We start from the raw sequence: 15509 nt of genomic DNA on the forward strand, positions 1-15509 counted from the left end.
CTCTGTTTTATTTTGAAAATATCCTGTACAAATACGTAGAATAATTCAATCTTAAACATCTTTCGGGTCTCTCATAAAGTGACCAAAAACGGTGGGATTCGACTTATTAGGCAATATACTCGTACATACATGTGTCTTGTTATTACCTATAGAGTAATAATAACTAACTATTTATTAATTGAAGAGAAATGTGATGTGACACACTTATTCTTGGAGGGGAGCCGTATAATATTATCTAATATAAAATTTGGCTGCGCTTTAAAGTGGGAAAAGAGACCGTTACGTTAAGTTTGACGTTGACAGTAGCAGCTTGGTAAGAAATCCTCAGGAAGAAGAAAGTTCTAAATAATCTTAACCCTTTGTATTATACAATCAGCAGAATTTCTCTCACCAATATATATATCTTAGCGAGAAAGAATCAATTGCCAATAGTGCTTACATACAGTTACTATTTAATCCTTCCTCATAGTCACTCAAATATAACGAAAAAATATCCAGCGAACGAACGACACGACAGTAAAGAAAAGTCCAAAGCAAAGAAGAAAGCAAGCAAAAAAGTACACTACATACTGTAAGAACAAAACAATAAGAAAAAATTACAAACAACCGACAAAGAAAGATATTAGAAATTATTTATATATATATAAATTTTCTACTCTTGCTGGACTTTTGGATAAAAAATTTACTACGTTAATTCAAACGACGAAAAAAAAGAAATCAACTGGTATCAAAGACTTTCAATATGTTAGGGATGCAAGAAGATGATGAGTCTGCCGTAGACGCTACTCCTACCAACTTCAATAACATTCAACTCAATGCTAATAATAAGGATAATAATGATAGAAAATTAATCGAAACAAATGTGATAGATAAAGATAAACTTAAACAGGAAATTCATCAATTAAATAATAAGATTAAACCACTAGAGTTTGAATCATACTATGAATTTTTCCTTTTGAATACTTTTAAAAGAGGTATTTCTGAAAGTGGGAAAGTTAATATCGATGATTTAAGATCCAGAGAGCATGGAATGTATTATAAACGAATTAAAAGAAGTAAGAATAATAGTAATAAAAATGCTAATAAATCAAAAAAAATAAAGAATAACAAAAGTAGTGATAATGACTACACTAACGCCAATATCAAGGCTGAAAGTTTAACAACTTCAAGTAGAAGAAGGACTAGGTCACAGGCCACTCCTGAGTCAGAAATTGGAAAAGAAAAAGATATGAATAATAGTAGTGACAGTGACTTGGCTGATCTGCATTCTGATGATAACGATGATCAAAATGATACTGATACTGACGACAGAATACAAGGAAGTTCAGACAATGAAGAGGATGATGATGATGACGATGACGATGACGAAATTGAGCCTGCCATCGTGGATAATCTTGTGGGTGACGATCATAAAAATAAAGAAGAAAAGGAAATATCGAATGCATCTACATCTGAGTCATCTTCTGCAGAAAAATCCCTGACAAATGGAACTGTGAGAAAAATTGATAGTTTACCATCCTCTCCTGAAGAGTCTGATGATATTGAGGATAATTTAGATAAAGAAGCTACATCAAAGGAGAAAGTTGCTGATGATTCTGAAGTAGCCAACGTAACTCTGAATAATTATAGAGAAGGAAAAGAGGAAGAAGGTGAAACTGCTGAAATACAGGATTTATATGAGTCTATTATACCAAAAATAGAAGCTCCATTTAGAAGATCTGATTGGTTATTACCTCCAAGATTAAGATATGTACCTGAAAAGCAGTTACGGACTAAACATGTCCATACTACAATTAAAATAAATGAATTAGTCGCGTTCAAAAGGATACGAAACGTTCTATCCAGATTCGAAGGCGGTGTTGCCGGCGTTCGTAAAAGGGATTGGGAATCAGTCGATTGATATACTTTTGTTGTAAGTTAAACGTTTAGTTTCAAAGTAAAACAAACAATGAATATTTGGTTACCTTTTCCTAAATTCCTGCATATTATTAAATAAATATTAGAAAACATTATTGGAATAGTAATATATACGTACATACCTATATGGAGTGAGTATTTCACGTCTCATGTTTAGAATGGCGCTCAATTTCATTTAGCAAAGAATGGGCGTCAGGCTTAGGACTAACAATCATTTCGTAAATACCATTCTGGTTCAAAAACTTTTCTGTAGTTGGTCCAATTGCTGCAATTTGGATTTTGTGGTTTGTCAAAATGTTATTCTGCTTTATATATTCTAATATATCATCTATACCTTGAGGACTAAAGACAACAACCCAACAGTTATCTTCTAAAGTCGCTTGAAAATTTTCACAGTTGTCTTTGAGAGTATCCGTTTCATATACTATAACTTCTTTGATGGAAAAGCCATTGTCATTCAATTTTTTTGGAATGATATCTCTTCTTATTTTTCCTACTAATAGCAAGATCTCATGCATATTGTCCTTATTATTACTAGAAAGGTCGCTCACAATAATATCACTTAATATATCACCATTACCAGCTTCATGCCCACCTTTTATGTTCTTAAATCCACTACGTTCCAAATAACTAGCAGTCGTGGGCCCGACAGTATACACTACCTTATCAAATAGCAACTGCTTTTGTTTATCAGTTAATTGAGGCAATATTTGCTCATTGATACATTCCACAGTTCTTTGGGATGTAACTACAATGTAACGCAAATTCTTTAAGTACGATTCATCAGCAATTAAATGTAAAAGTTCTTGCGGGAGATGTGTATGCTTGATTAATGGTATAAATTTGGGATTATATCCCTTTTCCTTGAATAAAACGTCATATCTATCATTTCCTTCTGTTTTGTTTTTCAGAAGTAAAACCGTTTTAGAAGTGGTCATTCTCGTTTAGAAAAGTCAATTGAATGATGCCTATGGTGATTCTAATGGTCAACACTTGATAAACTCTTGCTGTATTATAACTATAACGGTAAATATTCTTGCAGAAGGTCTATAATCATTGAAGAATGTCAAGATGAGGAACTTTTTTATATGTTACTTAGTTATACTTGTTACTTTTTTTAAAACTCCGGCCGTCTCCATTGCTATTGGAACAAAGTGGTCATAAATTCTAACATAGGTTCTAAGCTCAAGTAGACTAATGTTACATCCCTACATAATGTTACTTCCAATAGAATATGGAATCTAAGTATAACTACATCTTTTAAGGGAGTTGAAAAAAAATTCACTCGAACTTAGGCTAACCTTGTTTTACTGTTTCTTGAAGAAAGTATATATTTTCGAACTATTTATAGTCTATGTTTAGTTTTATATATCCATTCGATTCAGGTTGAGCTTTCCAATTTGACAGCTTCTTCATATGTTGGATAGTCAGTATAACCTTCTTTGGTAAAACTATAGAAAGTACTTCTATCGTACTTATTCAATGGTTGACCCTTTTCTAGACGATCGACCAAATCTGGGGTTGAAATGAAATATCTACCGGCACCAATCATGGTTTGATCATTAGCGACAGCTGCCTTAATGGACTCAGGACGAGCTGGGAACATACCAGCTCTAATGACCACACCCTTCCAGATTGAATAAATGAAATCATTTGTACCATCGTCTTCTGGAACTGCCGTAGAATCAGAGAATAAATCAGTGACACGAGGTTCAACCAAGTGAATAAAGGCAATACGTTTACCAGCTTTAGCTCTCTTTTCTAATTCACCAACGACATAACAGAACTGGGATAGTAAAGTTGGATCAGCACTACCAGACATACCACCGTATCTACCCCATGGAGACAACCTAATACCGACTCTTTCAGGACCAACTGCCTCGATCAATGCGTCAACAACCTCTAAAGTGAAACGAGCTCTATTTTCAATGGAACCACCATATTCGTCAGTTCTATGATTAGAAATAGGATCCAAGAATTGGTTTAATAAGTAACTGTTAGCGCTATGAATTTCCACACCATCTGCGCCTGCTTCGACAGCATTCTTGGCACCTTGAACATAATCCTTAACATATTGTTTAATTTCATCCTTAGTGATACCGTGTTGTGGATTGTTAGATTTAATAGCTTTTTCCTTCATTTCATCATCCATATACAAATCATCAGATGCGGAATCATAACGTAACCCATCTCTGGCCATAGCATCAGGGAAGGCTTGTCTACCAAGGACCCATAGTTGTGGCCAAACGAAAGACCCGTTCTCGTGAATTTTCTTGAATATCTTAGTCCATTGTTCAATTTGTTCAGGAGTCCAAATACCAGGAGCATTATCATACCCACTTGATTGAGCCGATGGAAAAACACCTTCAGTGATGATCATGGATCCCTTCCTTTTAGAACGTTGATCATAATATTCAACTGCCCAATCCCTATTTGGAATATGACCGGGAGCATGAGCCCTCATTCTGGTCAATGGTGCCATGACGACACGATGCTCGACTGTGGTATTACCCACTTTTAATGGTTTGAATAAATCTGTGTTAGCTAATGGAACTGGTGTATAATCTTTGACTAAAGGCATGATTACGGTAGTATTGCTTCTTTGTATATTTGTGTTGGTCTCTTCATCCCATTACATACTAATGAAAAGGGACAGGAAACAATGGTGGAATTTCTACGGCATTTGTTGATGCCTTTTATACAGTTGCCTGGCCAAGGAGGTAGGTAAATTATTGGGGGGTAGAGAATATTCTAGAAAGGGTATCTAATTCTCGAAGATGCTTTCTCCCAACAAACTTATTACATTGTTATGGGGGTGGCGGGTTGACATAATTATATAAGCAGGATTACGGAGTACAGCGGCCCCGCTCTGCCCCGATTAGGCTAGCCGTTTCAACAACGGTAACAATAGAGTAACGAGAGGTACATTATACTGTACGTAGAGGAGACTTAATAATCACAACACCTCTGAATTGTACAGTGTCTCATCATGATTTATTAGCAAGTTAGTACTTATTCTGTCATATGTGCAGTAATGTATACTAATTATAGGGTAAAGTTCCTATTATTATTACATCGCCCGATTGTAGTATTAGTATCATTGATGATGAATTTTGATTTAATATACATTTATACACTTTTTGTTAGTCTATAGAAGATCAATGGCAACGTACCTATTCCCATTCAACAGTAGCTGGTGGTTTAGAAGTGATATCGTAAGTCACTCTTGCAACGCCATCAACTTCATTAACAATTCTTGACGCAACTTTCTTCAAGAAACTATGTTCAAATGGATACCAATCAGCAGTCATGAAATCAGAGGTTTCAACGGCCCTTAACGCAATGACTTGTTCGTAAGTTCTTTGATCACCCATGACACCAACGGATTTCACAGGTAATAGACATGCGAAAGCTTGAGCAATCTTGTCATATAGACCATGCTTTCTGATTTCTTCAATGTAGATATGATCAGCCTTTCTGGCAATTTCAACTTGCTCCCTAGTGACTTCACCTAGGACACGGATAGCAATACCTGGACCTGGGAATGGATGTCTCCAGACTAATTCATGAGAAATACCTAATAGTTCACCTAGATGTCTAACTTCATCCTTAAATAATTCTCTTAATGGTTCAATCAATTTCAATTTCATGTTTTCTAATAACCCACCAACATTGTGATGTGTCTTGATAGTTTGAGATGGACCCTTGAAGGAAATAGATTCAATAACATCTGGGTATAATGTACCTTGTAATAAATATTGGATTTCTTGACCATCTTTTGGCTTAATCTTTTCAGCTTCTCTTTCAAAGACATGTATGAAAGTGTTACCAATAATTTTTCTCTTCTTTTCTGGATCAGTGACACCCTTTAGTTTGCCTAAGAATTCATCGGCAGCATCAACCACAGTCAAGTTAATACCCAAACCTTCAACAAGAGTTTTCTTAACAGTGGCCGCCTCATTTAATCTTAAGACACCATTATCAACTAAGATAGCATGGAATCTTTCACCAATAGCCTCAGTCATCAACTTAGATGCGACAGTGGAATCAACACCACCAGAGACGGCACCAATAACTTCGGCAGTTGGACCAACTAATTCTCTAATTCTTTTGATTTCAGTTTCGATGAAGTTTTCCATGGTCCAATTTTGAGTAGCATGACATAAATCAACAGCGAAATTTTTCAATAATTGTTTACCTTGCGAAGAGTGAGTAACTTCTGGATGGAATTGAATACCGTAGATTTTCTTAGTTTCATGAACGATACCACAGTAAGGAGAGTTATCAGAAGTGGCAATAGTCTTGAATCCCGTTGGTAACCCATGTAATTTATCACCATGAGACATCCAAACGGTAGAGTGATCAATATTTGCGAATAATGGATCCGATTTATCTAAGACGTTCAAGGTAGCAGGACCATATTCTCTCTTTTCACCACGACCCACTTGTTTACCGTTGATCCAAGCTAATTCTTGCATACCGTAACAGATACCTAAGATTGGGACATCTAATTTGAAAATGTCATGGTCGACATGAGGAGCTTCTGGGTCATAGACTGAGTAGGGACCACCGGATAAGATGATACCCTTTGGTTTCCAACTTAATTCGGAAATCTTCTGAGTACATGGTAACATTTCAGCATAGATGTTGAATTCTCTTAATCTTCTGGTAATTAAATGAGAATATTGAGAACCAAAATCTAACACTAAGATAGTATCAAAAATACCTGAAACTTGTTTGACAGCCATTATTCCTGTTTTTTGTTTTGTGAGTCTGCGATATGAGGTCGATACAATGTTACCTTACCTGTGAAAGATAAAAAGTATATAAAAGCTTTGATCAATATATTCAAGAAAAACATTATCAATACGAAATAAGAATCATTTCCCCCGATGTAATAAATGAAAACAAGTAATTTCATAAGAATAGGTAGAATGTATTAAGTTCATCTGAAGCTCCAAATTTAAAGATTTCAATTTATAGCTACTTTCGGATTTTCGAAATTATACCAAAAAAAAAAAATTTGAAAATTTTTTTCTTTTTAAAAATTTGGGCATCGCCCGTACATCGCGCATTGATTGTTAACGCCCCTTCTTCGTGACTTCAAAGGGTAAAATTAATTGATATTCTAAGGTTATCAAAATTGACTCTGCACATTTATCATAAATCATAAGTTTGTTCCAATATCACCCTCACAATATATTATATATATCATACGTAGTTATGTACGTATCAGTGAGTTTTTCTTTCTTTCCTTTCACCTTGCTTTTTCGTCCTCCTGGAACATATTTATGTTTGAATTACTGGTTTTAGGAATAGAAATAAAAACTGTTTTGAAAACTTAGTAACAAATAAGAAGAGATGTTATTGGATTACATTCTTCTGTGTCAAATTTAGTTCTCTCTTTCTTTATATAAGTTGCCCGGATGGATTTCTAGAGACTCCAAATTAGGGGATACGGCTGAAGGAACTATTCGAAGTAAGGATTTCACTCAATTGATGGTTTATTTACGTACTGTTCAATGGATAAGCTTTGCTACTAGGTATTGTCCAAAAGATATCCAGAAGGAACGTTTATGTTTTCTTCATCGAGAAAATAGATTTTAAGAGTAATTCCCTAATTGAAAGTATTCTTGATTGATTACGTAGTAATATATAGTATAATAAATATGACAGATAAACAGACACCCAAAGGATCCAGCAGTTTAAAGACGTCCCAACATGGTTGCTTATATACTTTAGCTTATGACATACGTAGTGTCCAATACAATACAGACCCCTGACTGCATACGTGGTAAGTGGTAATGACACATCCGGTGATCAGTTGGACCGAGTCGCTCCCATGGTTGACCGAACTATCGATAACCCGTATTGAAGGACTTATGACAAACAGCCTTGGATACAGTGTAATAATGCTAGAGTTTCTGTTGCTAATTCCTCGAAAATGTTCTACAATGTACCCATATTGCTCTTAGTGCTTCGACAAATGGTACTGACGTTTTTCAATAGCCTGGGTGAAAATCACGATTTTCATGATATAGCGAATATGTAGGAAAATAAAAAATGTCTACTTGTTCCGAGATGATTTATGGTAAAACAACACTGTATGTAATTGCTAATTGATAAGATAATACCTTTTCTTGGTGTAAAGGATTTTCTTCTTTTAAAACGACGGCTAGTAAAAACCCATATCAAAGAGCTGGAGGTGACAGTGTGTTTCCTAAATATCTTCTCGAATATAAGATATAATTATACTTTATGATGTAGAAGAAATATTTCATAAAAAACAGTTTGATCTCACATGAACCCTATACCGTTACTAGAAAATTTCTGGCTTCTTATGGAGTAATGGTTGCCAGGACTAAAGTCTTGAGAATTACATCTGTCTCCCATAATGCCTTATCTTGAGGACAAAAATGATAAAGGACAACAAGCAAGAAAATAGAAGTTTTAAGCCCCTGTTATATATTTAAACCTTTACATACATGGGAACAGAGTATACTCTTAGAGCGAACCAAACATTACGTAATAATAAAGCAAAAAGTTTGGATTAGATTCCATAAAGGAAAGCTAAGAGCAGTTTAAATTTATCTCCTTCCAGCCATTTGCGCTTGATATGACATACGGAGGCAATAATGTCTAAGCATGGTAATCCGGAAGTTTCAGTTTTTTTAGTGGGTTTTCTGAAACTTGAAACAAAAAGGTTTCCATATAAACAAACAAAATACAGGACAATATTAGCAAACAACTTAGAATTCCATAATTTCTCTTGTATTTAAATAAAAATTTGAAGATGCCTGATTCCCGAAGATTTTTTCAATATCTCGTCTTTCGTGACATATCTTGACCGGGTAACAGAGTCTTCAAAATGTTTTATTTTGTCTAGGTTTGAAAGATTCACGAAAAAGTTCAAGGTGGAAATTGCACAAACAAAAGTTGTTAAAATCATCTTTTCTTCTCAATTCGTTCTTCAAATTTTTATTTTTTTATTTCTTATACTTTTCATTCACTTTTTCTTTCTTCGAAATCATCAAGAAACAAACAATTGTGCCATATGTTTCTGTCGACGTCATCCTAACTTTTCTTTTCCTTAGTTTGGATTTTGGATGTTATCAGAATTTTTTGTTTCTATAAACTTTACGACATGTGGTAGAGTGATTTTAATCAAAGAAAGATGTATCTCCAGCTGTTGATAAAGAGGGAAAAGCCTTTTTCTTTTTCTTCGCCTTTTCAAATCCTGATACAGTTGGTCATAATTCGTTCTACATTTTATTTGTATATTCTTGTATTTATTTGTGTTTGCCTGTATGAATTATAGGTCAAAATCTATCTACTATTACTATGAATTAGGTGTTTATTCAGGACGATATATCGATAAGAATCCATGGGTATTTTTTTTCAGATTCTCTGTTTTTTTGTCGAATCTACTTGATACCATTATTATAATTCATCTCTCATCCTTAGCTCCTCCCCGCTTAACGACTCTGGCATGACAACAACATAATCGATAAACAAATCTCCAAATCCTTTCCTGCCATTTCCTAATGGCATACCAAATCCGGCTATACGCTCAGTTTCACCATTTTGTATGATCTTATTTGGTTCCCTCTTAATTGTAACAATCTTGCTTGAATCGAGGAATGCCAATTGTCTTTCCCAACCACCATATAGTGCTTCCGTTGCATTTAATACTTCTGTTCTATATAAATGTGGTCCACGTCTTCTATAACCCATATTATCTTTATCATTTTCAGTAAATTCAATATATACATCACCTGAATCATAATCTGGATGTTTATCAGCGGCTCCATGTTCCGCATGAACAAATTTTCTTGGTGCCCCTGCAGGAAGCTCTATCTCAAAATCTTTAGGTTTTTGTACTACTTTAGATCCGTGACATGTCTTACAAGGGTTCTTAATTATTTGACCTTTACCACCACATTTACCACAAACTTGTTGAATTTGTTGTGTCATCATCCCCATTCTAATGACTTGTACAGTGACACCACGACCCTGACAATCTGGACATTTCGTGGATTTTCCATCATTAGAACCACTCCCATGACAATGATCACAAATATCATTCAAATTTATAGAGAATTTCAAAACGTAACCATTATAATAGTTTTTTAAAGATGTAGATTCTCTTGCCACCACGTTTTGACCTCTTTGTCTTTGCTGTTGGAATGGATTACCACCATGACCCCCCATTCCACCTCCACCACCGAACATTTGTTCAAATATATCGAATGGATCATGGAATCCAGCACCGCCGGGACCACCACCATTTTGCCCATTTACACCTTCCGGACCGAATTGATCGTACCTTTGACGCTTTTCTGGATCACTTAAAATTTCATAGGCTTGACCCACTTCAATAAATTTATGATGGGCATCCTCATCGTTGGGATTTTTATCAGGATGGTATTTTTTGGATAGTTGTCTGTATGCTGATCTTATATCTTTATCTGTTGCATCTTTGTCGAGCTCTAAGATTTTATAATAATCTTGTGCGAAGATTAATAACGGTAAGAAAATTAATGAAATTAGAAACCTTAATTCTATAAACATTATGTTTTCCTTTTGATCTGCTTCGAACTCCTATCTCGTTCAATTAATTGTCAAAAAATTGGTCAATCCATGAACGTTTTGATGGCCTACTTAGTTAATAAAGTTAAAATATATGATGAATATTTCTTTGAAGCTACGTTGTTCACTTTACGCGCCGACGTACGTACAAGAAGTCCTTCCAATTTCCAAGAGAAGTATAACGCTAATATCAGTGATTGATTATACACATTTATTACTACCTATACAAGACTTATTAAGCAACTGGATGTTTCAATTATCTGTCTGTTTGTTGTTTATAATATATAAGTTCAAAAAATTTATGTAATTATATAAGTTATAACAGGAGTAGAAAAAAAAAAAAGATAACAAACTTGAGAAGTGACACAAGAAGATTGAAGGTAAATATGATTATTCATCATCTTCATCACTCTCCAAAGCCGCAAATGCATTGAAACCATGTATTTGCTTATCAGCGACGATATCCTTTGTATCAGCAGGTCTACTTGAACCGATATTTTTATTATTAGGTCTAACTTTCAAAGTCTCTTGAGCAATGGTCGCACTTGGGACTGGAGAAGATCTAGTGTTCCCATTCGAGGTGGTACCAGCAGCAGTAGTAGTTGCACCATCGACTACTTCGGATTCTTCTGCAACATCTTTCTTATTGTCTAGAGTAGACCAACCTTCTGAATCAGTAGTGACCTTTGGTTTATTATGTTTCACTTTTGGTCTACCGGCATGATGATGAGAAGATCTTCTACGGTTGAAGTGACCATGACCACCATGGTGAGCAAATTCTTCCTCTTTCAAGGATTGTAATTGTTTGACTTTTTCAATGATGGCTCTGAAATCAACTGCATCAAAGTTGGCTACTAAAGTTTCACTTGGCTTCAATTGTAATAGTTCGTCGATGGTGTACTTGTACATTATTTGTTAATAGTGGGCGTTATGATATGTTACAGGTCTATTATAGTCTAGTAAATACGTCTACATAGCAATAATGTCATAATATTCTTCCCAGGCAATATGTCATCATCTTGATTACAAGCACGATTCCACGTTAACCAGTTTCTCGACCTCTGTCTCTCGCTGTGTCTCACTGTCTTCTCTTCACAAAACGCTACTTTTCCATCAAAATGGCGAAAGGAAAACAAAAAAATTGAGGTAGGTTACCCGGATGTGTCTCCGTGGCAAACGATTATTTTGGTCACAAATTGTTAAAAATATTCAAAATTGTTTATTTACGTCATTTGAGTCTCTGTCACCTGTAATTTTTGCCACGTGATATATTACAAGATGGAACATCCTCTGGAGGCATACCTAGAACCTGTATTATAAGTGAGAGTGGAGGCCAATGTCGAGGATGATATCAAACCACTGACTGTTTCCATCAAGCAACCATAGTATTTGGAACTCTTGCTGTTTTAGTAGTACCAAAACATTACGAATGTCGGAGTTGCTGGCAATCCCCTTTAAAAGATCTCTACAAATAGATCTAAACTCAGAATTATCGAAACTTATTGATTTCACCACATATCAAACATCTAGTTTTTTCCAAAATGATCTACAACTTATCTCGAATAATAGAAACCTTATACTCAACCCAGATCTATCAATAGAATCATTGAACCTTTTGAAAACTTACTATCAGCAAATTTGTCAATTAGAAAGAAAATTCCCCTCAAATCAAATTGAGTTCTCATGGTTTCAAACGTTATCATTGAAATCAACTGGTTCATCATATAAGTCTTTCCAATGGGAAAAATTAAATATCCTATACAATATAGGCGCACTGTATTCTTTCCTCGCCATAGATACTACTGCAACAACTGGTGATGATGAATCATTGAAATTGAAATGTAATTATTTCCAATCAAGTGCCACTGTATTCGATTATTTATTTTCACTTCATGAATCAAACCCCACTACTGAGGAATATAAATTAATGGATAAGCATACTATACATGCGTTAAAATATTTGATGCTAGCTCAAGCTCAAGAATGTTTCTGGTTTAAAGCGACTTTAAGTAATAATTACAAAGATTCGTTAATATCGAGATTATCTTCCCAAATTGTAGTTTATTATAAATCGGCATTGAAATGGAGCAAACTAAGCTCGTTGATTAGGAAAGATTGGTGTGATCATATTGAATCTAAAATCCATTACTTCAATGCAGTTACTTTATATAGACGAGCATTGACCTTCGGTTCAGAAAAGGAATATGGGTCCATGATAAGAGCATTGTTATCTAGTCAATCGGAAATCAAATCATGTAAATTGGATTCGAGGGCCTCATTCCAGAGGAAAATAGAACAAGAATTGAAAGATATGGAGAGAGATAACGACTTCATACATTTACAACTTGTTCCTGACACTATACCTACGACCATTAAACCTGCAGATATGGTAAAAGTATTCCCAATCGAGGAAGTCATACCGATGGCTCCATCTACTACCACAACTACTCTTTTTAATGATTTAATACCAATAACCGTTATGGAATCATCAGAGGCATACAATGAAAGACAAAATACATATATCATAGAGAATGTTATAAATCCATTATTAGCATTAAACAAGATCTTAAAGGACTCTGTAAAAACAAAACTAACAGATATAGATACTCCCATTGGTTTGAAAAATGTATCACATGAAGAATTATTTGAAATCGAATCTTCATTCACAGATCTTGAAACAAACAACCCTTCTATCGAATCTTATTTGACAAATATACGACAGCTGTTACAGAGTGAGTCACATCTAGATGATCAATATAGGTCAAAGCATGGAACTTTACATTGGACCCTACCTGAATCAAAAGTTGTAAACTCTTCTTTTTTCGAGAAATTAGATATCTTACAAAAATATTTAAACGACGCAAAATTAACTGATAAGAATAATAGAGAATTATTTGGTACGATAGACGTAAATTTGCTTACATCTCCCATCAAGTTGCCTCCGAGTAATAATCCCATACTAATTCGGGCCCAACAATTGATAAATGAAAGAGAAAGTCGTATTACCGAAATTAAATTGAAATCAGATAATCATAAAGTACTCCCGAAAATCATTTCAGAATATAAGAAAAATGGTGAGCATAATTTGGAATCAGTTTTTATGGATCATTTAAAATATTTCCACGATGATTTGAAGTTTGTGCAAGAAGAGAAAAGGAGAAATTCAGAATTGATACAAGATATTGAAGATGAGAACGAAAAGAAAAACGAAAAAGAATCACAGAGTCAAACTAGAATGGAACGATTAGATCCAAGAAAACTTTACATTGAAGATCTTCAGCACTCTTCAAATTTATTGAATGAATTGAAACAAAATATAATCGAAGGTGCTAAATTTTATGTAGATTTAGCAAAATCAACTAACCAACTATTACATGCTACCCAACAGTTTGTTTCTAACAGAAAGGAAGAGGCGGAAGCATTGGACAATAAATTGATGACTGTTTAATGCACTTGTGAAACATCTATAATAATATAAATTTTATAATCACACTAATTAATATACGAATTCAAATATATGCACGATTTCATACTCTTGTGCTAGATTTATTTTGCGCCTTCCATTTTTCATATTGGGCCTTCTTTACTCCTCTAGTTAGATTCCTTTTATGTCTCCTACTTTTCAAATGAATTTCCCAGTTTTTAGTACCTATTGCTCTTAGTTTTTCTCCTTGTTGGTCACAACAAATTTCACAAATGAATTGTTCACAAGCTTCTGTTTTATTTTGCTTTACCTTCGTTGACATTTCAATACCATCTAATAAATGACTTAATTCAACTGGAGCTCTTTCCTCAATGATGGTGGTATCATTGACAAATTCTTCTGCTATGCTGTTCGCTCTCTTAGACACTATGTTTTGCCATTTGTCCAAATCAGATGCGTTCAATATATATATATCACCATTAATATCTGGGATTAACATCTTTCTAATCCATTTTACTTGCTTTTTTGCATATTGTCTAGTTCTAATCTTCATCTTATCAACACACTCTTCTAAAGTAACTCCGGAGCTCTTTTCTAGCCAAGGTAAAAATTCTTTGAACCCAATTACCTGCCATACTCCATTTTCACATTGTTCCGGTTTAAAATTATTCTCCTTATAATAAGAATATAACTGGTTAATCTCATCCATCCCACCACTTTCTAGCATGGCATCTACTCTATCATCTAGTCTCTTATCTAGTGGTATTGGGTCACTATATAACCATAGAAACAATGTATTATATCTAAGAGTTAATTGCTGATCATTGTACATTTCACTTGGTTTCTTTCCAGTTGTATAATATATTTCCAACATCCTTTGAACTCTTCTTGTATCATGTGGATGATACTTTTTTGCAATATCAGGATCCACTACCATCAAAGTCTGATAGATCAAGTTCGGATCATTTGAATTCAGTATTTCAGACTCTTTCTTAGCCAGTTCCCTACTACCAGTCTCTACTTTTTTATTGAAAAGTGCTTGTAAATAATAATGTGTACCACCAACTATAATAGGTATCTTCCCTCTACTATGAATCTCTTCAATAGTTTGCAAACATTCTTCTTCAAATTTATGTAGGTAATATTCGTCAGTCCAATCAATATGGTTAATGACATGATGTGGGATTCCTTCACGTTCCCCGATGGGATGTTTGTTTGATATGATTGGAATATCCTTATAAACTTGCATAGAATCAGAATTGATGATCTCCCCATTGAATTTAGTTGCTAACTGGATGGAAAGTTGGGATTTACCAACACCAGTTGTACCAGCAATAACTATAACTTTCTTGGCTGTTGGCATTATTCTTTGAATTGTTTTCCTAATCATATAACCCACTTAGTTACTGCTGCCCTAATATTCGTCAAAGAGTGCCTATCTTCTATGCCTTACAAAGTAGTTTGAAAATAGTTATTAAAGCTAACCTTTTTGAAGTCATCGCTTGGTAAAATAAAATATTGGCAAAGAAACAACAGAAGCGAATTGCTAAACAACATTGGAAGCATTTCGTTATGAATC

The 15509-nt window shown here is 34.5% G+C and overlaps 8 protein-coding genes across 8 annotated transcripts; 2 read left to right on the top strand and 6 right to left on the bottom strand.

The window, feature by feature from the left end:
• Nucleotides 1-742: 742 nt before the first annotated feature.
• On the top strand, nucleotides 743-1900 carry RFM1 (Rfm1p; the record flags this gene model as incomplete). Its single annotated transcript, XM_003670094.1, has 1 exon — nucleotides 743-1900. One exon carries the CDS (start codon nucleotides 743-745, stop codon nucleotides 1898-1900), a length of 1158 nt encoding a protein of 385 aa, XP_003670142.1.
• Nucleotides 1901-2057: 157 nt separating this feature from the next.
• Nucleotides 2058-2855, bottom strand: HEM4 (uroporphyrinogen-III synthase HEM4; the record flags this gene model as incomplete). Its single annotated transcript, XM_003670095.1, has 1 exon — nucleotides 2058-2855. The coding sequence occupies one exon, from the start codon at nucleotides 2853-2855 to the stop codon at nucleotides 2058-2060; it is 798 nt and encodes a 265-aa protein (XP_003670143.1).
• Nucleotides 2856-3298: 443 nt separating this feature from the next.
• On the bottom strand, nucleotides 3299-4498 carry NDAI0E00850 (alkene reductase; the record flags this gene model as incomplete). The annotated part of the gene is made up of 1 exon (XM_003670096.1): nucleotides 3299-4498. One exon carries the CDS (start codon nucleotides 4496-4498, stop codon nucleotides 3299-3301), a length of 1200 nt encoding a protein of 399 aa, XP_003670144.1.
• Nucleotides 4499-5090: 592 nt separating this feature from the next.
• GUA1 (GMP synthase (glutamine-hydrolyzing)) lies at nucleotides 5091-6665 on the bottom strand (the record flags this gene model as incomplete). Its single annotated transcript, XM_003670097.1, has 1 exon — nucleotides 5091-6665. The coding sequence occupies one exon, from the start codon at nucleotides 6663-6665 to the stop codon at nucleotides 5091-5093; it is 1575 nt and encodes a 524-aa protein (XP_003670145.1).
• Nucleotides 6666-9357: 2692 nt separating this feature from the next.
• Nucleotides 9358-10488, bottom strand: SCJ1 (Scj1p; the record flags this gene model as incomplete). The annotated part of the gene is made up of 1 exon (XM_003670098.1): nucleotides 9358-10488. The coding sequence occupies one exon, from the start codon at nucleotides 10486-10488 to the stop codon at nucleotides 9358-9360; it is 1131 nt and encodes a 376-aa protein (XP_003670146.1).
• A 408-nt stretch (nucleotides 10489-10896) lies between these two features.
• CAF20 (Caf20p) lies at nucleotides 10897-11415 on the bottom strand (the record flags this gene model as incomplete). Its single annotated transcript, XM_003670099.1, has 1 exon — nucleotides 10897-11415. One exon carries the CDS (start codon nucleotides 11413-11415, stop codon nucleotides 10897-10899), a length of 519 nt encoding a protein of 172 aa, XP_003670147.1.
• A 520-nt stretch (nucleotides 11416-11935) lies between these two features.
• On the top strand, nucleotides 11936-13954 carry RIM20 (Rim20p; the record flags this gene model as incomplete). Its single annotated transcript, XM_003670100.1, has 1 exon — nucleotides 11936-13954. The coding sequence occupies one exon, from the start codon at nucleotides 11936-11938 to the stop codon at nucleotides 13952-13954; it is 2019 nt and encodes a 672-aa protein (XP_003670148.1).
• A 79-nt stretch (nucleotides 13955-14033) lies between these two features.
• Nucleotides 14034-15320, bottom strand: MOD5 (tRNA dimethylallyltransferase; the record flags this gene model as incomplete). The annotated part of the gene is made up of 1 exon (XM_003670101.1): nucleotides 14034-15320. The coding sequence occupies one exon, from the start codon at nucleotides 15318-15320 to the stop codon at nucleotides 14034-14036; it is 1287 nt and encodes a 428-aa protein (XP_003670149.1).
• Nucleotides 15321-15509: the final 189 nt, after the last annotated feature.

The sequence above is a fragment of the Naumovozyma dairenensis genome, chromosome 5, assembly GCF_000227115.2.
Source record: "Naumovozyma dairenensis CBS 421 chromosome 5, complete genome".
NCBI classification, from domain to species: domain Eukaryota; kingdom Fungi; phylum Ascomycota; class Saccharomycetes; order Saccharomycetales; family Saccharomycetaceae; genus Naumovozyma; species Naumovozyma dairenensis.